We start from the raw sequence: 26805 nt of genomic DNA on the forward strand, positions 1-26805 counted from the left end.
CAAGGCATCCCCTATTTTTTGATTATCAGTGTCTCAACCAAAAATTACAGAAACACCACATTTTGCCCTTGATGCATTACAATTATTAGTAGCCCTGACAATTTAAAATACAGGATCATAACTCAAACACCCACATGCCTTGCAAATAATTTCCATTCCATTTCCCTCTGCTCATCTTTGGAAAACTACAAAAATATCCCTTCTCTCACAATCAAAGCAAAAAATACACATCCTCTTCCTATGCCCTACCCCTGAGATACCACAACTTCTGTGAAACCAGAAGACCTTGCTCACAGCTTAGGAGCAGTGCGTGCTCCTTCAGTCTGAAGCGTGAAGATGTGCAGGTGTGTCAGCAGCAACCTAAATTTCATAAAAGAAAATGAAATAAAAAGATGTGGAAAAAAACAGTGACTGAGCCCAGTCTACAGCGACCTCTCCTGCTTACAAGGCTGTTCCTTCATACACCACTAAAGTCAGCAGTGCAGCTTAGTCCTCACTGATGCCAGACAAGGAAAATTCTTCCACTCTCTCGAGAGCCACCAAGAATCCTCTCACAGCTTGTAAAGTGTTTTCTCACATAGTTGGTGTCTGTAAAGAGGTCAAACCGACCATTACATCCTGAGGACAATGTCACATCATATGAACTAAACACAACCATGCTAAAAAAACCCCATCATAATTCCCTACCTTCTCTGGCCCCAGCTGGGGAGCTCTGGGTGGCTTTAGTATGATTGGAAAGAAAATGTAAACATGATGTCTCAGAAAAGGGCTTGTGAGTACAAATACAACATGAAAGAAGGAAAAGCACAACTTCCGACTTTGGAAGGCTGCAGAAGGACACTGAAAAGTCAAGATATAGTTGGCATGAAGGTTTCCAAGTATAAATGTAACGTAACTTACTAAATCTTATTTAGGAGCACAAATTATTTACACATTTTAATGAAACATAAGATACAATGCAACATATTTTTAACCCTAGTTAGAGAGAGTTTTACTTCACCAGGTGATATTTAATGTTTCTATTCAATCTCAATCAAGTATTTGGATAACTAGAGCCACACAGCAGTAAAATTACTTATTTCTTTCAAATATATTTGGTATCTGTTTGTGCATCTATGTCAACAGCACTGGCAGCAGATTACTGTGGGGTGGGCAGATGCTGGGCATTGCTTCCCAAATCAGCATTGCCAACAGAGACAAAGCCAAATGTTTCCCGTCCTGTGCTGATGTGGTACTGAGGCCTTCCAAGGTGGGTTGCCAGAGGGGGTGGACTCTGCCAAACCGTGTGGGATGATTGTCCTCTGGAGATGACAGCAAGTTTATTGGAATACCAGTGGCAGGCTGCAGAGTGACCAGTGGGCATCCTGGGGAGAAGCTCCACAAAATGGCAGAGCAGATCCAGCTAACCCTAGAATGCAGTGTTTCTGTCCGCAAATGCCCCCCTGAACCAGATGTGATTGCTCCTTCACTTCTGTGAGGCTCAGCCAGCTCAAAGAGCAACAGAAACCCTTTTCTGTTCCTCTTCCGCTGCCTTCTGGTCTTCTACCAGAAGAGTGAACAACATGGGGCTTGCTCACATTAATGCCACCACAGCACTCCAGCTGCACAGGGCAACACAGGTCACCGCGGATGACTTCAGTCACTGCATTAATTTCCTTGGGCATCCACCCTCTATAGTCTGAGATCCTCCATGGACTGCAGGTGGATCTCTGCTTCACTGTGGACCTCCATGGGCTGCAAGGGAACATCTGTCTCACCGTGGTCCACATCATGGTCTGCAGGGGAATCTCAGCTTTGCTGCTGTAACACCTCCTCCCTTTCCTTCTGCATTGACCTTGCTGTCTGCAGAGCTGCTTCTCTCATATACTGTCACTCCTCTCTTCTCCAGCTGCAATTGCTCCTCTGCAGTAACTTCTTTCCCTTCTTAAACAGATTATCCCAGAGGCACTACCACCATCACTGAAGGGCTCACCCTTGGCCAGCAGTGGACCCATCATGGAGCTGGCTGGCATTGGCTCCACTGGACATGGGGGAAGCTTCTGGCAGCTTCTCACAGAAGCCACCACTGTAGACCCTCTGCCTCCCAATCCCCCACCACTGCTACCAAAAGCCTGCTGTGCAAGCTCAATACATTTTTGTAGAGGATAATTCTGGGGTTTCTTTGAATTGACTTTCCAATTTCTCCTGGCAAAATGCATGTTTTTACTTTCCTTCCCCCACCACCACATAAGTAAATAGGCTGCCAAGTTTAATTGCCACTCTTTTTTGGCTGGGCTAATTTGCCTGGACTCTTCAGCCTGGACTAATTTGCCTGACTTTTCAGCCAACAATGTATTAAGTTCTTCATTCTGGCATCTTAACAAGTGAAGCGGCAGCTAACAAAATAGCATCTTCTGCTAACTATCTACATTTTCATTAAGTGCAGACATAAGTTATTCATTCATATACAAATTTTTGCTGGCATTGACATAGCAAAAGTGATGAACTATGCCCACAATGCTACTATTTAGATGTGACAAACATAAAACACATTTGTACATCACTATTTTCTAACTTAAAATCATGTACATCAGAAAAATACATAGGTGGATATATTTCTCTCTATTCTCTTATCAGAAATCATGTTAGTAATTTGTCAAAGATAAGTTTGAACCATTAAGAATGGAATCACTTCATAGTTATAAGTAGGCATCTTATCATATCTTTCTTTTCCATTGCTTGTGTATTTTTCACCTCAAACCATCTTAGTATGGGAAATATATTAAAAAATAGAAAGAAATTGCCAAAAAAAGGATGAATGGCTGCCAGCTGGAAGCAGTGTGTAAGCATTAAATAACCATCCTGTTACAGAGGGCACAGATCCAGGGAAGACCAAAAATGAAGATCATTATACCGTAATCAAGAATGAATCCCACTGGCAAATAACAGGAGGGGGACAGTACATCTGCTAATTCTGTACACTAACACTTCTTCATAAAAGAACCTGGAAAATTTGTCTGCCTGGATAACAAGCTTTAATAAAATCAATTAGGGATGGCATTCATTCAATTCTGCAAATGTCAAGCAAGAAATACCCACCACCTCAAGGACTTTCCAGCCCTCCCTAATGGAGGGCACGTGGACTCTAGCAAATTGATGCCTATGAGAAAAGCAGCAAGTCATAGAATGGTTTGGGCTGGAAGGGAGCTTAAGATCACCTAGTTCCAAACCCCCTGGCAAGGCAGGGACACCTTCCACTAGGTTCCGTGTATCAAAGCCTTACCCAGCCTGGCCTCCTGAACACTTCCAGGGATGGGGCATCCACAACTTCTGTGGCAACCTGTTCCAACAACCATCACAGTAAAGAATTTCTTCCTAATCTCTAAACCTGCCATATTTCAGTTTAAAGCCATTGCTCCTTGTCCTATCAATACACTCAGTTTTTTAGAAGTTCCTCTCCAGCTTTCTTGTAGGCCCCATTCAGGTACTGAAAGGCTGTTCCAAGGTCTCTCCTTCCCTTTCCCAGGCTGAACAACCCCAATGCTCTCAGCCTGTTTTCATAAGAGAGGTGCTCCAGACCTCTGATCATCTTCATGGACGTCCTCTGGACTTGCTTCAACAGATCCATGTCCTTCTTCTGTTGAAGGCCCCAGAGCTTCCAGCACTCCAGGTGGAGTAATAAAAGAAAGAGTCATAGAAGGTGGAGTCTCACTTCCATTGACCTGCTGGCCATGCTGCTTTTGTTGCAGTGCAGGATACAATTAGCTTTCAGGGCTGTAGGTGCACATTTCTGGCTCATGTCTAGCCTCTGATCTACCAGCACCCCAGGACTGCTCTCCATCTATTCACCCTCCAGACTGTACTGACACAGAGGGGTTGTTTTGACTCAGGTGCAGGACCTTATACTTAGCCTTGTTGAACTTCATGAAGTTCACGAGGGCCCACTGCTCAAGCCTGTCCAGGTGCCTCTGAATAACATCCCTCCCCTCCAGCGTGTCAACCACACCACAGAGCTCAGCATCATCAGCAAACTTGCTGAGGGTGTGCTCGATCCCACTGTCAGTGTCACCAACAAAGATGTCAAACAGTGCCAGTCCCAATACTGACCCCAAGGAATGCCACTTGCTACTGGTCTCCTCTTGGACATTGAGCCATTGACCTCAATTCTTTGAGTGTGACCATCCAGCTAATTCCTTAATGACCAACTAATCCATCCATCAAATCCACACCTCTCCAGTTTAGAGACAAGAATGTTGTGCGGGACAGTGTCAAATGCTTTGCACAAGTCAACAGATACATCCAGCAATTTATGCTCACAAATGATAGTTCCAGAGCACAAAGTTAATTCCTGTCAAGCAACAGCCTCAGGCCAGAGCCGACTGTGAGGCTGAAGTCAGTGGGCTGAAAGTGGACAGAGATGCCACTGGTGGGTGAGGATGCTCCTGGTAGGGTGGTCTCACCAGACCTGGCAATGCAGAGCAGCCTTGGCTGCTCCTGTCCCAGCAAGAAAGGCTGCTACAGAAGACTCAGGTTGTTGAGAAGTATTTTAGCTCAACCTTTGCTAAAGGAGAAGCAAGTTTATCCATATCAGGTGACCATTTGTCCAATCTGTTAAAAAAATGTTCACATCACTCTAATTTATAGCAATGCTTTACTGCTCCTACTGTCAGGAAACCTTTGCTAGTATGTGATACAAAACCACCCTAATGTAATTCAGAAAACTGCTTTGACTTGATCTCGACAAACTCAAGGAATAGCTGCAGGATATTGGCTTCATAGCACATTTTTATTCACCTGAAGATATATATTTCCCTACAGCAATTCATTTTTAAGACCAACTTCTGGACTCTCTTCAATTTTTCAGAAATCCTAAAACAGAACAATTTTAAACTTAGGCTTGTCAGTAAAACCAGAAAAGACCATGCCAGTGCCCTAATAAGTTCTCCCTGAACAAGGTAGTGTCATGAAGGGAATTAAGGAATCATTTCACATCTCTGGCTCCTGGAACCCAGCATCTTTTGTTTAGCTTGAAATACTGTATCCCAGAAACCACTTGTGCTAAAACATTTTTAAAAAATCAGACTGGAGGAGATACAGAGGAAATCATCATGCAACACTGTGGATCATCATCTTGCTAATACACCACTGTTAAAAGCATCAATGTTCAGCCAAGTATATTGTCTACTAAGACTCTGTGACCTGTATTAACAGCAAGTCCTGCTCACAATTGAGCAGTAATATACATGACCAGATTACTCAGAATGAAAAATCATGTAATGAGAAAAACCACAGGACATCACAGAATAATAGAATGGTTTGGATTGGGAAGGAAGTTAAAGAGCACCTTATTCCAACCACCCTGCCGTGGGTAGGGACACCTTCCACTACACCTGGTTGTTCACATACAGAAAAGGGCTCTCTAGAAAGAGCGTAAGTCAGGAAAAACAGACTGGAACTGAAATGACAGTCTAAGACACTTTAGAAAACATGGATAAAATAAACAGAAGATTGCCAGAACCTAGCTAGTATTAGACAACACTGTAATGAAGAACACAATCAGCAAGGGGAAGAACCAGCAGCAGCAGAAAAGCCTCTCTATCTTACAGCAGGTCTTTAATCCAGTCACTGAAGATGTGATAAAGATCCTTTGTTCCCAGTACAAAAAAAAGGGAAACAAAAAAGAAAAGATAGGATGATTAAGAACAGGAAGGTAAAGACAAGAATAAAATAACTGGTTTTCTTAGTGAAATGAGACACTGAGTAAGGTTGCACAGCACCTGTGCTGAAACAATTCTTGAGAATAACAAAGAAGGGTTAACAATGAAGTAGCAAATTTTTCAGGGAATATTAATGGGAGCAGAAAAGAAATCTGACCTCAAGGAGATACAGAAGGACTCTATAATGCTGAAAGACATTCAGCATTAAAAAACATAGATCCTTACAACAGGATACTCTGGATTACAAGGATGTAACTGGATTTAAAAAGAAAAACCCAAATCACCAAAAGAATAATAACAATAATAATAAAATAGAAATTATATGTTTATAGAACAGAGGTCTATCAAGGGCTATTAAACACAGATATGGCAGCAATGTCTGTTGGTAAGCTGAAGGATGTCAGAACCTGGGAGGACACTCAAGGGGAAGCACTTTTTACCCTGCCCCAGTTTGTTCTGGCCTCCCCCTGCTGGGCTGGATGGTGCTCATGTCTGAAGAAGGACCTAATGCAGAAAGTTCATACCTCCACATATGACACAATGTCATTTACACAGCTACCAAGGAATTCAAATGTTTCAAAATGTCACATTTCCTACAATACAGAAAAGCCCATTTAAATAATAAGACATTTCTGTAGTTCACATTTTTCTCTCATTTTCTTTCCCAGGTCAAACGTTCCCATTCCTTTAAACCTGACTGGATACACAAAAATTATACTCAGCAGATTTTAGCCCAAACCTCAAAAATGCTTATAATAACAGAAACATATTTAAGTTCTATGAATGCCTTGAAGGTAACATTACAAATTGCTTGTAGCAGAGGTCCACACAAATAGTTTGAACAATATAAAAGTTTAAAAGAGGCTTATTAGAACAATTGTCAGAGTTCTGTACACTAAATATATCACCGGAGAAAAGAAATCCATAAGCCAAAAAGAAAATTAATTTAATTATCAATGAGCATTAGATATTATTGCTTTCATACATCCCAACAGGACAGAGGCAAAACAAAGAGATCATTCCATTTGCCTTGTTTTCTTTAATAGAACTTCATGTGACAAGAGTTGGGGAGGAAAAAGCTTACATTCTGCAATATACATCTTCAAAATAAGAGTGAAGGGAAGGAGAAAAGATATGCCCCACAAATCAAAAAAAAAATATTGCAGGCATCAGGAAAAAAATATTTTTTTTAAATTACTAAGCTTCTCCTTATCTGCAGATGTAGCAAAATTATCATCTGAGAAAATAACCACTTGCTAGCTAATGCATGTTTTATTTCAACACACCACTCAGTTATAGCTTAGACTATCTGCTGCCTCAAATTCCAGTGATACAACTCCCTTTTGCTGAAGTTCAAGGGAGAGAAGCTGTATCCAACAGCTCCTGATATGTCTCTGAAATAATCCAGTCACATCAAATACACTGTCTAGCAAAAAAAGGAAAGAAACCTGCTGCTGATCTCTGAATTAAAAAAGAGAAAATATATTATTCATCATACACTACACATTACAAATGTCTTTGGGTTTGACCATTTTTTAAGTCAGGTGGTAAATCTCAAAAACCACAGTACTGACTTTTAAGAAAAAATGGTCCTCATTGTACCAAGGTCTAAACGTCTTTTATGTCCCCATGACCTACCACATTTTTGTTGGCACTTTAACACAAACCTGTTGAATGGTGAGAAAACAGCTAGAAGTTTGAGTTGTGGGCTAATTTTACCTTCTTATCAGGCTTCTGCCTAGTGTTGAGTGACTTGGAATCTCTCCCTTCATCTCTCAAGGCTGAAATGGAAAAGGAGCTGCAGAGCAGAAAAGAAAATCATACTGCTTCTGCATGTGGCTTCCCTGCTGCTACAACTGGAGATGGTTTCTGCTCTGCTGCCCCCGTCTCATTTCCCTACTTAAAATCTTCCCCTTGCTGAACAGTTCTAATGCTTTTCTGGAAAATTACTAATGCTTTGCATTATTCATAGCACTGCCATCCTGAATAGCAGACACAAAATGGAACATATTGATTCCACTTTTCAGTTTGACAAGACTATCACCATACCGACAAGACCAATATTAAAAACCTCCTAAAATACAATCTTCAGAGGCATAAATAATGTTCCTATTTGCATTTTTTTAAACTTCTTAAATCTTCAGTCATATGTGGAAGTTCTTTTCTATGACTATGAAAAAAAACCCAATATTTCCCTCCCTACACAGAAACCCAGAAATATCCCAATGCCTTCATCTCAGGTGCTATGGCTTCAAAAAGCTCCGCAAGCAACAAGATCAAGTATAAAATCATGAAGGTTAAAAAATCTGTAAGGAAAAAAAAAAGTGTAAAATATGCTTCCCCCCACCCCCCTTTCTTTTTATCAAAGACATAATCTCTTTGAACTACATTCTGAAGAAATTTTTTTTCCTTCAGCCACTGATGAACACTTTAGTTTTCTTTTTCCTTTTCAAGCAGAACAGAAAATTAGTCCTGAAGAAAATAATAATCTTATTTAATAATCCATCTACACCATGGAAAGTTTCCTATTTGCCACTAGTTAGTGGATTTTTCCCAAAGAAAAAGGAAATTACTCTTGACAAGCTCAGTTATGAATAGTGGCTGGCTTTGCTTGGATCAGAGTTCATAGGAAAAAGCTGTGTTCAAGGTAACCTGACTAGACTGTGTTTCAATAACTTACTGAGCAGTAGCCAGATTTGCCAAAACAATGGCAGTCCATTTTCCAAAGTCTATAACAACAAACAATCAGCATAACACCCTTTGTTGGGAGTTTTGGACATCTTGATTTAATGTAAAGCAACTATATTTACAAGGGATAGAGGAGCTTTGAAAATTCTAGCAAACAAGAAAAAAAAAGTAATGCTTGGAATAATAGCCAGAAAAAATGAATACTGCTTGTACTTCAAAGGACAATTTCACTACCTTGTTACACAGGGAATGTATTTTCTCAGCTGACACAGCAGGTCTACTCTTTATCCTGAAATATAGAGTTACCATTTCATTTAAGACATGCACCCACCATCCCTGTGATAACTCACAACCATGTAATATCATCAGCAAACTGGTCAGACACATGTATTTTTGAAAAAGGTAATTCAACTTCAAATAGCCATCTTAAGGCAATAACCAAAACCACATTTGAAACAGATGATGCCTGTTTCTTGGGTTTTTTTTTTTTTTTTTTTCTTTCCACATTTCTTTCTTTAAACAATGTGGAATTACAAGGAAGACAATAAAAAACTACTTCCTGGCATCAGTACCCTTCTTAACTTGACTGATTATTAACAAAAAAATGGCTGGAGAAGAGAGAGGAGAGAGGATCAACTGTAGCAATACCTTTTATGCCAAGAAGGAAAATCTGATTTCTGGAATATTGAAGAGCACTCCTGAGGGAAAACACAGCAGCCACTTGCCAGGCAGGGCCAAGCAACCAGAGAGAACACTACAATCCATCTGCCAACACAAACCTATGGCATTTGATTGTTTTTGGAGGAACACAAACACCCATCTCTCCATCACAGAAGCATACTGAAGCAAACAAAGCAAGAATAGACAGACAGCACCAGCCTTTTAGGTAGACTATTACCCAGTTCAGATCAATTAATTCTGTAATGAGACAGAAACAAAACCTAAATTTGCACCTCTGTCCTTCATCTTCACTGCTGTACTAAGGGTTCTGTCCCTGCTGGGAAGAACATGCCACCTCCCTAGTGGGACAAGCAGCCCAGATGTGTCCCACAGGATATTCAGGCACCCCAGATGTGCCCCAGCTCCACAGACATGAGCTTTGGTGCCAACCAGAAAGGAGCAAGCACACAGTGCTCCAGTAGGCCCTGGGGTCCCTGTGAGCTGGGATCAGGATAAGGCACAGGATTTTACTCTGCAGGGTATAATAAACCTTAAAAACTTCAGAACAACTAGAATAAACTAAGTCTTGAGTAAGTCTGGGCACTGATGTTCCTTTTTTTCCACAAAATGTCATTTCTGCTTCCATATGGTTTCTACATAAACTACTTCAGTCTTAAAAATACAGAATTGACAATTGTGACCCAGCCATCCTGCAGTCAACAGAAGAGTCCACACCACCACCAAAAAATTACACGATAGGAAAATATTTTGTTGTCAACAAACACCTAAGGCTCAGGACAGCTTTGGATGCTTGTATAAAGACATGTCTATCCCTCACCACATCAGCCACGCACTATGGGCAGGCAGTTCTCCTAATTCTACTGCCTGCACTCTCCTTGCCATCCACCACCTCAAAGCTTCAGCTTTGCTTTAGCTAGGAAGTTCTAGAGATCAGGATCTCTGCTTATTTCACTTTGCTGGCAGCTCTGACAGCCAGAAAACTTAGGTATAAACCACAAAAAGGAAAGAGGAAGGAGAATGACAGACAAGGAATAAAATGGGCTAATAAATTCAGTTTTATTTTCATGGGTTGTCAGCTCCTGCAGGTTTTGACACCTACAGAGTGAAGTGAGTATCTGACTGCCTGAAATTACATTATCATGCCACAGCCTGAACACATTCAATATGCTGGCAGTATGAGGAGGTCTGTCTCTCTCTGTCCTTCCTCTGTCAGGAGGAGTAAAAGTTTCTGCAGTTTCCTTCCCCATCCTACTGCCAATAAATGAGTTTTCATTTAAGGTGGTTAAAGCATAATGCAACAAGGAAAAGAAAACAGGCAAGGCAACCTCCTAGCAAGGAGTTCTTATAGTATGGAGTATAAAACCTTCCTACTTAGGAGGTTTTATAGTATGGTTTTCTAGGGACAGCTACCATGATTTCATTAGACAAGTCTTCAAAAAATTGTTAATTAAACACAATTTCAAAAAGTCTGACTCCTACTCCTAAACACACACACGCACACACATATATACATTATTACATCATATTTTTAAGACACACTATTTGCTGGTCAATGCCCCATCTCCATTATTTATGCCATGTACAAACTGTAACTTTAAAAATATTTTTTTAAAAAATTTGCACTAACAGAAATTGAAATAATTCTTTTTTTTCCGGATGATAAAACATTCCAGTTTTAAAAACCATTGTATTCCAACTTAAGACAAAATGTCAATCAATAATTAGTTTTACTTGATGACTATTAAACACTGCTTTTGGGTTCATAATGCTCAAAATGCTAGACTATACACTGAAGATAACATTCATATTACACACAGATCCTCTTGTTTTCATTCACCTGAAATAGTTACTTACTTGTCAGCTAATTATAATTGTTAAGTCATCCCTTACTGGGAATCATGCAAGTGTTATCTGCTTAGATGCGTGTTCCTGTTACTTTCACATTAACAAAGTACATGAGAACTGAAAATGCAAATATTCAAGTCAAGGCTTACAAACATTATCAAACACTTGAAATTCACCCATACTGAAACATCAAACCAAAGAGACTTCGCATTTCTGAACAGCATGCACTGAAACAAATGTTTTATCCCTCTCTTTTAAGGATTTTTACATCTTCTCTTCTGGTACCTTTATTATTTCAGTGCACAATATAAAATTGTGGATGCAGTTCCTACTTTAAATGCATCTGTATCTTAGCTTTTAGCGATGAAATTGAGAATACTCATGACAGTGGTAACAGTTATTAGCTTCAGCATCAGTTTGGAATTTACAAAAATTAATTTGATTGGCAGAGATGTAAGACAACAAGTCTTAGCCACTATGGCATATACCCAAGAACACTCAACTATTTTAATGTCAAGAAACAACACATTCAGCTGGAGATGTCTATAACTGTAACTACCTTATATAAATCACCTAGTAGTAGAATTCACTTGTAAGCATGTAAATTTAAAGTTTGCTTTTGAGTTACCCAGAGCAGAACCAATTTCAGAAAACCACTACTGGCTATGAGGAACATTTACCAAACACACAGGACCTTTTTCTGCGTACCCCTGAGGCTTTAGATTTTTACCGATCAGATATCTTCTGATGAAGAGGTGTTGCTTTGGTAATTAACAGCCCTTGGGGGCTACATAGTTGCACTTTTAAAAATAGAATAGAATATTTCTATTGGAAGGGACCTACAAGGATCATCTAGTCCAACTGCCTGACCTATTTAGGGCTGACTGAAAGTTGAAGAGTGTTGTTAAGGGCGTTGTACAAATCGCTCTTAAACGTTGACACGCCTTGGGCATCGACCACCTCTCTAAGAAATTTGTTCCAGTGCCTGACCACTCCCTCTGTGAAGAAATGTTTCCTAAAATATTTCCTTTTTGAACACATCAGATCTTATTCACAACAGTGACCAGAAAGGACTTCCACAGCTTCATCACATGTTGTCCAAACCATTGCATTTTCTATTTTTTTTACTGGATTCAGCAACTACCCATTTCAATTGTAAATTTCTATTAGTCTTACACTGAAACAACTCAAAAGCAAGAGGCCTTGAGGCCACTTTTTCATGCCTCCCAAAAATGTGTCTTCTCGTATCCTTTACCTTGTTTACTTTGTCTTCAAGAGCCCTAACTTTTGTCATTCCTCATATGGAAATTATTTAATCATTTCTCCCACCTATTTGTCAGTGTTTTCCAGTTCTTTCAAGCCCATTTTGGGAATGGGAGGTGTCCTGGTTTAGGGCAAATTTAGGAGGAAATAGCTTAGGACAGAAGTCACAAATGTCAAATGAATGTAGTCAAGTGCAGAGACACTGGAGATTTATATACAATGAAGCTCTCTCTGTATTGCTCTCTATTGCTTTTGGTTTGCCCTTTTTTACTGCTACTGAGAAACAAGCAGATGCTATGGTAGAACCAACTAACACACAGAGAAGATCTCACTCCTAACCCTGCAAAAGGCTTGTCAGAGTCCATCAGTTTCTAAGTGAAATAAGGATTAACCCCCGCAAACTGCTTTCCTGCCTTCACTGAAGGCAAGGCTGGCTTTTGTCCCTGGGCTGCACAAGAATGTTCTTTTCTGTTCTTGTTTAGTGATCCAAAAATATATCTCCTGAAAATATGACACAGACATACCCTCTTCTCTTATACAGTTTACATGGCCTTAAAAAGCTGGCATCAATATATTAGAATCTTTGTTCTGTGGTTGGGATTTTCCTTACAAACAGGACCTTCCTATAGAGAAGCTAAAGAAAACTATTTCCCCAAGCTACCACAACACATAAAACCCAAAAAGCAGCACATGAGAGAATATCAAGAGTATTGAGTATTGTCCTGCACGCTCAGAAGGCACAAATAAAAAACTTGGCAAAATCACCATAAAAATGAAGATTCATCATTTTAAACTTAATACAGCAAGTCCTTTAATAAAAGATCATAAGATCTTATGTATATAAATGTCTTAAAAAGCACTACCGAAACACAGTATATGGTAAGACCCTGTAATAATGTTACATTTATATAAGAGTAAATAGTATAAGAGTTGGTACTTAGTGCTGGGACCTCTACTGCTGCTTGGTTTCTGGTTTTCTGTGCAGTTGCTTAAAATCTGCAACAGCCAGAAATTTTCAGATCACTACAACACTGCAAGAAAAAACCCCTCACCTTTTTACATTCTGAAGCAATATATTGTTGCTATCCTGTATCCTGTCTCCACAAAAAGGAGAATGGCAATACAGAATGGAATAATTAAAATAAACGCATGGTGTTAATCTTACATTTTCTATGAATATAAGTATGCATTGTGAATTACATGGAAGTTTTTAGTGTTGCAATCTTAACCAATGCTATATTGCATATTTACTATGTGCAAATGACTCAGACTACTGAATGAAAACAGATTAGGAAGGCACATAGAAAATGCTTTTGTATAAATGCATAATGTTGCAATATTTGGAATGCAAACTCCACAGGGGAACATTAAAAAAATATTGGTTTGTAAATTAAAGTCACTGAAAAGTAAATGTCATCCACAAAAATATTTCCTTTAATATTATAAGTTGTTTAATTAGTCCCTCCTCCAGCTGAGGTCTGAATTACCATTAACTTTGTGATTCAGTAAATTATTAATACAAAATGGGAGAATCTAAGGGGGGAAATGGTGCTTTAGAGCACACACAATAGATAAAGAGCTGCAAAAATGGGCCAGAAGTTTTGCTGTGAAGAGGTAATGCAGCAAAAGGGAACAGCTGGAGACTATTAAAAGCACTCATTAGAGGGAAGAAGCAGCAAACTGTTCTAATTGGGTCAGCTGACAGGTGGCTGTGCTTCGGCAGTGCCTTCCCAGCAGCCCCGTCCCAGGGATCGGTGCTACTGTGTGATCCCCAAACCAGACCTGCCGCTGCAAAGCTGCGCTGCAGCACATCCAGTGACCAGTTCAAACCACCTCAGCACCAGTGCAAACACAGGCAGTAAAATTACTACTGTATGTATGGGGCTATGTCAGGGAAAACAATGAGAGTGCGCAAAATGTTTAGTCTCTTAACTACAGCTCAGAACACAGAAAGTGAAAAATGTTCTTTTTAATTTATATACTTAACTCCCCAATATGTGGTATACACTGCACAGAGAAAGGCAAATAATTTTAACCTCTGCATGCCTCGGATTTCCAGTCTAAACAATGTTAACTAAGTTATCAAACCTTCCCAAAATTTCCCAGGTTCAATCAACAGACACTGGTAGCCCCTCTTATGAGGTTCTCAACAGGAAAATCAGAGTCATGAACCCTCTACTCCCTCACTGCATCATATCTGCAGGTAGGCAACTCTCTCTCAGCCTTTTTTTTAATAGAGAAACACACTCATGAGAGTGACAGTCAGAAGATGAAGGCACGGGCTCCATACCATGGTCTCTCCTTGAGGCCATGTGTCTGGCAACTGAAAAGCTTGAAGAAACTTATCTGAAGTCCCAAAGGAGAAAGCTCAATGATGACAACCAATGACAATTCAACAATTCATAATATAATAACCCACGGCATTATGCAGATAAACACAGGAAATAAGACAGCCAGCTGCTCTCCAAAAACCAGTGTAATTGATAAAGGAATATTTTTCATTGTAGATAGAAATTTGAGGATATAAATAATAAAATTAGTTAAATGTATTTAGTCAATATTTTTATATCAATGAAAACCATGAAAATCATAAAAGGAAGTTCTCAAGATTCAGGACTAAAAAAATTGTTCTATCGAGTTTATCCATTCACCTTTTCTTATTATTTTGTTTGAAATTTATCAATTAATTTAAAAAACATTAGTTTAAGAATTTAGCCATAAAAGTTAACATTGCAAAAGGAATGTTTTTTTCTCTATTATAAGAAATTTGATGTGAAATTTCCCTGACATCACTTGAATTTTACTTCCCTCCTTTAAAGGAATCCTAATACGTTTTTAACAATTATTTTAACATTTCATTTAAAAGACAAAATGACAGATGCTCCTTTATGGGATCACTTGCACGAGTAATCTTTAACATAAATGAGGCTGAACATTGTTAGAATATTTTTAGTTTTTGCTGAGAGAAGCATATTTATTTTCAGAGATGAAGTTGAAAAACTATGCAGAGCCACCCAGAGATGCCGTGCAAATGTAGCTGCTAATTAAAATGAAAATTTGAAACATCCTATAGGAAGGTAACAAGTTCCTATCTTACTGAATGATTTTTTAAATACAAAAATTCTCACTTCTGATACATTAGCTCAGAAATCTTTTACTGGAGTGAGCTAGGAGTCATGGTATTCATGAGCCTAAAAGAGATCAGAATCCCATGTAACCAGATTTCCTGCAATTCAGACAACAATACACAGCCCATGCTGCTTCACACTCTCAGTCAGCCTTAGTAGTCTCAGATCAAAGTTTTACCAAGTATTAAGAAAAGATGAAAACCCTATACATGCCTTTTTTTATATTTGATGTCTCTGAAGCTGTAACAAATACTAGATAATTGCATACAAGCCTCCTGGAAGGAACAATTTTAATATAAACTTTAAAATATTAATAATAGTTCCTCTTCATCAGGGGTGCTTCCTACCTTCTGCATTTCCAAACCCTGAACTAAATTGCATCTTAAGCATATTTTTCTTTTGCTTGGTACCTGCAGCACTCACAACTGCACTGATAAGGGTTTGCTTGCTTTTTTGAAGCATATTTACTCTAAGAACTCTAGTTCAACCTGAAACACATTCACTACAAAGAATTTAAATTAACTCTGGTGCATTTATCTCAGCTTGCAGGACCATAATGTAGAGTTGACAGTCACATCAGTGTGCTTGAGACTTGACTCAAGGTGCTCACCATTAATTACCTCTCTGCCATACTCCACAGTACCACGCTGCCACTATTTTTTTGGTGGAAGCTTGGAAGTGATTTCCTCAGGTGACTAACAATAACTCACTCCAGCAGTGAAAGTGCCAAGTCAGGGCAAGGAGCTGGTGGATCTGGGTAAAAAGTCTCACATCGCAGCAGCTGCCTCATGAATAAGAGGCTTGTTTTCTATCCTGACTTTCAATTAAAATTTGCTAAACATAGACATTTACCAAAATGTTTAGAACAATTTATCTGACTCCTGAATGAATGGTTGTGTTTCCTGGAACAAAGTCAAAGCCTGAAGCTATATTCAGAGAAAATTTCCAATGATCAGTGAACAGCAGAAATTTCTGTCTCTGTTTCTGACCTTTGCAATGTCAGCAGTTCAGATTTTCAATGTTAAGAAAACAGCATGCAAGGTATTACAAGACTTCAAGATAGTTTTGGGTTTCTTCAACTCTCTTTCTTTCTTAAGGATAAGAATTGAGGGGAGGGAATGCTTCCATCAAGGGCATCACAACCTGGAGTTCATCAGACACAAAACCTGATCTTAAAATGCTTTTCCACCCTCAAGAGTCTGCTTTCTAGAGCAATTGAGCTCCCACACCCTCACATTGTAGTTTGAGGGAATATGGATGCTGCCCTCAGCTTTTTAATGGAGATGGCCAGCATTGGCAGCTGCTGATGAAGATGCCAAGATGGCCTGGAAAGGTTCCCAGTTGCCCACACCACCTTCCAAGAGATAGGAAGCCAAGAACATCATGGTTGATAAAAGCACAATTAGCCTCTAAGACCCAGTTTCCAGATGCATATCTTTTGCCTGCAAACCCATCTCTTCTGGTAAAACAGAAAAGCAATATTTAAATCTTCTCTGGTCCATTTTGTAAGTCTATAACTGCTATCACACAACATCAAGTACTCCAGCAAAGAGCTCAGTGTCATGGATCAATTAGCAGTTATATGTTTTCCTGGCTGATGGAAGAAGAAAAGCAAAAGCTCATATCCTCCCCCAGCTTTCGTGTATCTGCTCATGGTCAGGCACACCTCATTCCAAATAACTTAGATTTAATATTGTGATCAATGTTGAAACTATTTAATATGCTAAATCTAAGTTTCTCCTTAAATAGTCCCCCATAAAAAAGAATAATGTTTCATGGTGAGTTTTGCATTTAAAAGAATATTAGAGAAGAATTGCAAAACTTATGAGACCTGTAATTGGGGCCACCCATCAGTCCTGTGCTAAAGTGGCATATTGGCTCATGCTCACAGGTAAAACCAGCTGCTTACTTTCTTCACAGCTAGATCTGACAATTGATTTTGCAGATTTCTGAAGCTATGATTCCAAAATCCCCAATACCTGAATTTTAAGAAATATGACAGCTGATTTTCTTGCACCACTGAGGAAAAGATTAAAATGCAGACATGCAATATACGAGGTGGTTGGATAGCTCAAGTGTTAAAAATGCTGAACATTCAGAATGAGTGGCTTTCATGACAATTAATTTCACTGGCAAGTGACCTATATGTTACTGTCACTCTCTTTGAGCAGTGCAAGTAACTGCCAAAGTCTGCCAAGGAAGGATGGAAAACGGGTTCCGAAAATGTTTCCAGGATTCTAACACTGACTTTACCAACAGAGAAAAATCAAAATGAAAATGCAAAAATAGTTTTTATTAAGGATGCTAATGGTGCCTCAGATCAACAAACTGCCTTTTGAACAAAATGATTACTGACTTTAGTCAGACACTTGTTATTTCTTTTTCATTATAGCTTTTGTACTGATCTGTGCATAGATATCTAAATATACATGCATGCTTATACTTCCTAAAGAACACACCAACGCCAATGAAAATGCAAGGTAATTTCTATTAGTTTTTAAACCAAGACAATATGAATTCGATCTATTTGTTTCAGTTCTGCTTGAAGTAAAATTTCATTGCCTATATATATCATGTCTTAAACTGCACAGTAAGTACTGAAATAATACCAGGTTTTACAGAGTCAGTTGTAAGAGATGCCAATCACTGCACTCCAAATGAGAAGGCACTCAAAGCAAAGTACAGGCTCTACCACTCACTTTTAACATTTCAAAAAAAGAAAATGTAGTAGTGTTATAAAGTTGTAGTAAAAACCCCCACCCATCAATAATTTCCTCAACCTTCTTGTGCCATTCAGAGATGATGAAGCAGAAGTCCATGCACACAACATGCAAAACTTTCCAGCTTTGCACACCAAGAGGTGAAGACCCACTCAGCCGACAGAGGGACCTCTTTGGGATCTATAGGCACATAGCAAATAAGAAACCCTTCACAGTTTATGCCTGTACAGGACATGTCATTAAATTTAAGGCTATTAGACAGTTACACTGATACCTCTCCCTTCAATTACTTGTAATGTATAAGCTTGTCTGTTCACAGGACTCTGCATGACCAAAACCAGAAGACAAACGAAATTTAAACAGCTCTGTAACATGGGGAAAAAAACAGCCCTCCTTGGATTCATCTAACTTCAGCTAGGGCTGAAAGGTGTTGTGTGGCAATTCAGAGCTGTGTTCTCTATGGCTCATCACACATCTTGTACTCTATTGTGTCTTCAAAACTTCACAAAAACATCCTCTCTTTCTCCTCCAAAAGCCACAGACATATCTTGTTTTGACATTATGTCTGGCCTGCAACATCTCATAGCAGACCATCAAGCTGTCCTGTCACTGCTGTTTCACTGAACCCTCTGCAGTTCAAGTATGCCTGAAGGCTGAATCCAATCCAACTGGATCTCCATTAGACAGAGAGCAAGAAGTAATTCCACCATTTTGCCTTTTTTGAGAAGTGTTTGTGTACATGCAAAGTGATCAATATAAACCAAACTAGCCACCTTCCTAGCTTCTCAGTTTCTTATTTAGCATTCATTCAACACCTACTGCCACAGGACCTTGGTATGCAACAAAAGCTGGCAGGTGTTACAACAGTCGTACAAATTTAAAACTTATTATGAATAGCTTATTCAGCATTATTGCCATCATCTTAACCCAAAAAAGACAAAAGGCAACAAAACCAAAGTAAGAACTGAGATTAGAGCCCTGGTGTAAAGACCATTACAAACAGCTTAGCAGCAAGAACATTAAAGACTTGGGCTTCCTGAATTGCTCTGTTTATCAATTTTCTTCTGAGGCTGCAGAGTTACAGACATAGTCTGAACCTAAGAATCTGTCTGAACATTCACAGTGATAAACATAGACAGAATTATTATATTACTATGCAGTGCAAATCCAACTCAGTGTAAGGACCATAATTCAGTGGTGGAAATCTGGAACTTGCTGTCAGCTTATTCAAGATCAAATTGAATTCATTGACAACACTCTACACAGTAAAGCTGAGCAAACTAAGGACCAAGCAAGAAAAGACAGAGGAAAAACACATGATGGAAGATGCCTCAGTCTCCCACTTTTCACGCATCCAGTTTGAATAAGAGCACTACAGAACAATGATGGGAAATTGGTAGTCAAACCCTTTTATTTAAACATACCAGGTATCTTTCCTCCTGCCTCATGTTGGGGGTACGGATCATGTGATTCTGTTCTCCTCTCCAGTCTCCAAAACGTCGAAAAAAATAATTGGATAGGAATCGGTTGACAGGATCTCTAATAATATTGATGTACACGGGCTGGTCTCCTCCAAACCTGGTGGGAAGAAAAATGGGTGAATCTCATCATAAGATTCCAGACAGACATGTATCTATTATCTCTCATCTGAATTACTTCAAATTACTTCCTACAGAAATTCAGAGCTTTAACAAGGTGAGGAGTTAAACTTAGAATCTTACAACTAGTTTCTAAACCTTTGTAAATGCATGTAAGATCTTTTTAGAGTGAACAGTAAATATGGAATCACATTAAGCTATATGCATACTACAAACATTTTAGTTGAAAACCATTTTTTACACTGTATCAACAGTTTTGATTCTTGAGTTTTCTCCTTCCTGTTTTCAGATTAAGAACCTTCTGCAGATTAATCAGAGAATGAGCATTTCATCTTCTCAACACACTTCTTATCTGGGCAGTCATGTTAGAACAGGCACCACCCAACAGTACCTGCTGTAAGGCAGCCTTGGATCACCTTTGCCTGTACATTAGGTGCAGTAATGTGCAAAGGATTTTCAGCTTACTTTGAAACCTTTTTTCCAAAAGCTTCCTCTGGATGAGCTGATAGATATGAATGTTATTTCCAACTTTTTATTTGCTGGAACTTGTGCAGAACCTTGTCCCCTCATCCCCAGTCTGCACCACTGGCTGGTTTTGAGGTTATTTCATGGTTATGCAATACCTTATCCCTGTACTGGACTTCATGAACTTTTTTTTGAAAGTCAATATGAAAATTCTTGCTTCAAATAAGAAATTAAGTATCAATCTCAAGTACATGCAAGTCCAAGGAAAAAGAAAGGGTAATACCAGCTGTGACCAGGCTTGCTCATAAGCAAATTCTGACATAGATATCTGCAACTTAGAGATGAGAAGATAAACCAGAGCAACTTCACCACCTTGACTTTACCCTCTTGTATGTCTCCTCCTGGTGCTAAGTGACAAACATCTTCAGTTCAATAGCTGGGATACCAAAAGAGAAAAGGAGGAAAAGAAGCCTGGGAAGGTTTGTGACTATACTGTATTTTCAGAATGTTAAAATACTGACTGCATATTTTAGATCAACACACAGCATGAGGAGGGCAAGCCTAACTGGAAAAAAAAGAGGAAACTGCTTACACTGTTCCATGGTCAAAATTTAAAAATGGACATTCATGGAACAGACTTACGGACTAGAAATTCTGTGAGACAAAGAATAAAATAAAACCTTCCTGGACTGAGAAGTTCATAGGATAAATTCAACTTGGAATTTTCCTCATCTAAGAACATCAATAATGCTTCTTTCTTCTGTTTCCCCAATTTAAATGAACAATTCTCACTTAAGCACTAGCTTATATTTTATTTTTGGAAGCTTGAGGACATAGCCATATTTAAGTACTTAAAAACTATTCTGATGATTTTCTGAGTCACAATTTATATAATTTCTTTTAAAATGTAAAATACTAGATTAAAGAAAGAAAACTGAAAACACCCTTTAAGTTAAAAAATCCCTCAGTTTCTCCTCATCTTTTGAGGCAATGAATAATTGAATTTGTATAATAAAAAATCAGAGCTTCTCATAAATATTGAAGAGGCAGCAAAATTGTTTAAAATTATGAATTCTAGTAAAACACAAGAGAAAAATCTCATAGAGTTTAAACCTGATTTTTCTTCTGCATGATTCCCCAGACTCTTAAACACAGCCTACAAAGGCTTGTCTCATGAGTAACTATGCCTATCAGTAATCTCATTGACCTTAGTGTTGCAGGATCACTGCCATAATTTGAAACTGCAGACAGCATAAAATTTTAAAACAATCCCATTAAAAAGGCATAAGCTCCTTGCTTCCTGATTAGTGCACAACGAGTTTGGACATGGATGTGCAAGTGAAATATTCTGAATTTAGTACCCTGGATTCTTCTCTAAGCTTATCTTTACTATTTTTTATCTTTATACAGAAATAAAACCTACATAAAAAAAAAAACAAAACAAAAAACATTCCTGCAAATACCACAGGACAATGTGGGCATAAAGCTTTGACAATATTTACTCAAAGAGAAAGCTTTAAGTGGATGTTTTAGCCTGGTAGTTTTGTAAACTAAACTTTTCAAGTGAAATTGCTGGAAAGAATGGATTGCATCTAAATTACTGAATACATTATCTTCCTGCTGCTTGATGCAGATAATAATCAAAAGACAGAGGTGAGTGGAGGATGGCAAAGAAAAGGGGAAGCACTAGAGAGTAAGAAGTGATGACAGCAGCAAGTTGTCTTAAGATAAAGACAAAAAAAATTACAAGATTTATAGAAGCAAGAGAGGAGAGAGCCTTCTCCAGGTTCCATAGGGGATGTTAAATGTAAATCACTCATCAGAAGAGTGAAAAATGAAAATCAGACAGCTAATAGCTGTCTTGATAGAAATTTTCAATACATATTGTCTTTTCTGAAGTAAAAGGAGGTGTGAGATTGCATAACCAGCCCCAGACCATAACCCCCAACCATATTCCCAGAGCCCATCCTTTTGCTGGTAAGGTCATGTTTCTGAACATGAGAACAGTAAATTCAGGATCAAAAGCCCTGAGAAAAGAGGCTCACACAAATCAATCATCCCAAGAGGACAGCTGAGACAGGAGGTCACTCTTTCACAAATGCTACAGAGGAACTTCCATTTCTGAAATGCAGACTGTGCGTGCTCCCCAGCTCTCCAAACACAGGACAACTCAAATTTCTGATTTTCTGCACAATGTAACCAGCTGCTATACATCCAGCTGCAGGTTGCTCCACCAGGCAACAAGCAAGGAATTATTAGAAAAATCAAGTCTGTTCTGGTCCTTATTCAAATGTGCATTTTTTTTTTTTAAACACAGTACTCAGAGTCATTTATGGAAACTAAGCAGCACTCACAAAGCATAAAAAATCCTAATGGTTAAAAAAAAAAAAATCAAGTACCTTAAGCTATTTAAAGAAGAAAAGGGCAAATCAATGCTCCACTTGTTCAAGTATGTTCTGCATATTTTTAGATACCTATCAATCACAACATATTAAATGCTTTCCCAAGTGAAACTTTTCAGATTAACAACACCCACATGAAAGTGCTCTTGCAAAAAAATAGATATGTGTTCTCATTATACATCACATTGCCTTATTTGCACTCAAACCCTTATTGTGAAGGATTCAAAATGGGATACAATCATATTTTCTAGGCCTGAGTAGCAGACTTACCTTCTCTGAGTGGGACCATGATTGGATCCCGCATGATGAAGTTGCACAAATATTCTCATCTCCAGCAGCACATTGGCTCAACTGGGAAGAGTGGGCCAGGATACCAACACTCCACCAGAGCATTGCAAATGGATACACCAACCCCCCACAACATTCTTCCTGGACTTAATGTCTCCTGATTTATTTTATATGTACTAGTAAATCCCATTAGTTTTAAGTGATCTGTTGTTGAAGGTATATTTTTGGAGTCCTCATTAAAAAAAAAAACAACATTTGCAAGCTCAATCAATGATATTTAGCTTCATTAATAATATATTCCCCTATGTCTTTTTTAATAAAAGAAAAAAAAAAAAGAAAAAAAAAAATCAAGCCTGAGAAGTATATGAACTTGCCCCTTCACATTTCTGATGAATTCCAATTTTATTATTTACATGACAAAAATCTTCATTTAAAACCATTTACAAACCTCTTGCGAGCTAGGGGGAAAAAAATCAACAAAAGTGATTTGCTTGGCTTTAAAATGGAGGCCCTCTTAGCTCCTATTATTTTTCATTTCACTTCAGGGGGCTGCTGACTTTGCATTTAATACAAAACTCTTCAAACAAGCAGAAGATGGTTTCTTCATCCTTGCAGGCAAAGCACAACCCCTCAAGGAAAAGATGACTCCCAACCTATTCTCTGTAAAAACTTTGTCTGCCTCTTACTCTTTTAACATACACTGTTTCCCCTTAAACAAAAAGGGTGGTTGCTAGAAATTCAATATAACGGCAAAAAACAAGAACCAACAGCCACATAATATTAATAGGAACAGGCATATAGTGTCCTTCTTATAAAGGAAGCACAATTTCCTTTTCCAGTACCATACAACTGAGAATCACACACTGAGAGTACAACTGCACAGCCATCTTTACTCATCAATTGTGTCAGAGCCCCATTACCTGCCCTGCAGCACAGCTTCACATGGAGGTCATGTAAAAGCACTAAGATAGAGCCTTCACCTTTTTAGTACTTAAATAAGATGCAGTTACCTCAACATTTATCTTTTGAAAAAGTTATTTTGAAGTATTAGTTTTTATAACATCTTACATCAGCAGGAACTTCTGGCAAAGCAATCCTCTGCATGCAAGGCACCAGGCACTTCTGGGATACTCCAGTGATCCTCCTCAATGATGAGCTGCAAAGAGGAATGGGCTGAGGTACTGCCTGCCTGGGAGTACCTGGTACTGCCAGCCTCCATAATCGAGAGTTTATCTTCCTGCTCTTGCCTGTAGTGCTTCTCTTGCAGCCTTCACCCTCATCCTGTGGTCATGTTTTCAACCTTTTCTTTAGAACTGGGGGAGCTGATACAGGGCATTTCTCTACTGATGCACCTATGTCACCTACGTGGTTATTTTAGTCATAATACTACTGGCACAGCTGAACTGGTACAAGAACTATGTAGAGCAGACTTCAGTTAAAAACTTTGTATTCATGAGGCCTTTTTCCTTTCTTGCAGAATACTAACTAGGCTGCCTCTCCCCAGCAAGCTGAACTAAAAGTTATGTCAGTCTGCTTTTTTTTTATCGCTCTCTAGTTTATCCCAGACACAAAACAAGCAATGCAGAGAGGTGATGTAATTATCATCCCTGGAAGCATTCAAAAAACATGTAGATGCAGCACTTAGGAACGTGGTTTAGTGGTGGACTTGGCAGTGTAGGTTAACAGTTGGACTTGATGACCTTAGCAGTCTTTTCCAACCTTAATAGAGCTATGATTCTATGAAATAAGTATTTTCATTTCAAAACTTTATCTTTGACTGGCCTGCCCTTCAATAAGCGGTGTGTGCAGGGATACAAAATGCCCAGTGCTTCAAGGTTAACAGTAAAATAGTGCACACTCCTCATCAATCACCCTTTCTGGACCTGAGATTTCAATAGTCGAAATTTCAGTTTCTGAAGTGATATGTCTGGGTCACATCACTGTAAAATTACAACCAAGTCCTCTAGGGATTGTTTAGTAAGCTGCCTCAGACCAGTGAATGGCTAAAAGATAAAACTGTAAAGCCTTGTATTCCTCTATCCTGTAAATCTACCAGAATATTTTAGTCTGTATTTTGTCAGTCATTTATGCATGCTAAACAATTAAGGTCTTTTTTCTACTCTATACTTTTCATTCTCCTGAGGATATCAAAGAAGTTTAATATATAAATTCACAATGAACAGCACCAACATGGATAAGTATTCTGCACAGGTCCCAAGTAAAGGAAATACTAATTATGTTTTCATTTATGTAATGCAAAGTTACAGCTGTAATCAACTAAGAGAGTAAACACTAACTCTCCATGAAAGACTAACAGCAGCTAAACTCCGCATTAATTACAATCACCTAATTCCAGATAGTCTGTATTTAAGACTTTTTTCCAAAGGTCTGGCTCAGGATCTCTCTGGACCTCTGATTAATGTTTCACTGTAATTCAGAGATGCAAATGTTGTGCATTATACAGAAGAATAGGAAAACTAATTACAAAGTATTACAATAAATTTCCCGCAAATAGCAAAATAGCTGATACAGCTCTTTGGAAAGTATTAAATCAACAAACATGATAGGTAGAAAAGATGTATTTTCAAAATTGAATGAGACCACAGATTTGGCTGAGGTAGTTACATTAGCATAAAATCTTGGGGCTCAATTTCTTAGGAAGGTTATTATGCAAAGGATGCTGCAATGTACTCAGCATTGCATATTCAACTTCCTGTATGAATACATTTATCAAAGGGAGTATGGGAGACTCCAGCCATCCTGTGGAAATGGTTGTTGCAGAGAGCAAGTCAATGTTAGGAATGTCCACATGGAAACTGAAATACAGTGAACTGTGCATAACAAAAAAATAAACCATTGTATCTCAGCAATATATATCATGTATGCAATCTATAAAATATAAAAATCAATGTAAGTGAAAGTTATAACGTGGCTGCCCTGTCACAGATGTGAAAATCTGCCGTCAGAGAGGGACTGTGGATGTCACTCTGCTTGAGGCTTTGAACCTACACAGTTTAATGTGATAATCTGTGATTCAGAAGCTATGTGCAAAGTGATAATATTTTCAGAATACAAAGCTGCAAAAGGAGGGAATAATGAAGGGAGTGGTTTGCTGGTAAAGAGCCACTTGAGCTACCAGGCAAGAAAGCCATAAGAAAACATTTTGCGCTGTAGCATGGCAAATGAAACCCAAAGCATCTAGAACCTGAAGCAGAGCATATTCACAGGGAAGGAGTAGTTCTGGCAAGGACATGCATACTTTCACATATTATCAGCAGTGTGGGAAACCAGAATAATAATCCTAGTTTCCCTTTTTCTGAGAAGCGGGAGGAGAGAGGAGTAAAGGCCTGACGCAGCACTCATGTGACCATTCACAGAGTCCATTTTCAGAAAAACATGAACAAAGTGCAGTGCAACATCACAAAAATGATGAAAAAAATTAAAAGCCTCCAGGTTGCAAAGAGAATGAGAAGGAAAAAATATGGAGAAGGCTGAGAGTTGACTATGTGACAGTGTATAAGAAATTATACATGAAAGTACACAGGTGAAAAATTTGATGAGTCTTTACATAGTGGACAAATGCGCTCTGAGATCTAAGGAAAAGGAGTCAATTGGACTTCTCTGAAAAATTAGGAGCAAAAATAACTCATAATTTACTGTCTGGGAGAACAATTCCCTTTTGAAAGAATTTACCAAATGCAGCACATTCTCTATTACTGGTGATTTAGAATCGAGACTTACATTTCCTTCCTGAAAGATGGAAGTTTCAGGTTTAAACTTATTTATCAAGGGTAAAAAAGCTTCAAAATTACTCAGAACTGTCACTGTCCATCTTTTTGTCTGAAGGCAGGATCAGCTATGCAACTGCCACTACCAGCTTCAAAATCCTGAGGTATAATCTGTTCTGTGTTTGCTTTGCTGTCTTTGTTGTTCTAACCTTTTCCTAAATGTCTGATCTAGAACATGATACAATTCCAGTCCACCACTTGTGTTATCATTACTCATTAAGAACTGCATAGTGCCTTTATATC

General features: G+C 38.6%; 1 protein-coding gene across 1 annotated transcript in view; it reads right to left on the bottom strand.

Annotated features, from left to right (window-relative positions):
* UST (uronyl 2-sulfotransferase) overlaps positions 1-26805 on the bottom strand; it is a 153137-nt gene that overhangs the window by 37293 nt on the left and 89039 nt on the right. Inside the window, exon 5 of the mRNA XM_053939235.1 lies at positions 19446-19599. Coding sequence (XP_053795210.1) covers positions 19446-19599 — 154 coding nt within the window. The remainder of the gene's footprint in view (positions 1-19445; positions 19600-26805) is intronic.

This window comes from Vidua chalybeata, chromosome 3, assembly GCF_026979565.1.
Source record: "Vidua chalybeata isolate OUT-0048 chromosome 3, bVidCha1 merged haplotype, whole genome shotgun sequence".
NCBI classification, from domain to species: domain Eukaryota; kingdom Metazoa; phylum Chordata; class Aves; order Passeriformes; family Viduidae; genus Vidua; species Vidua chalybeata.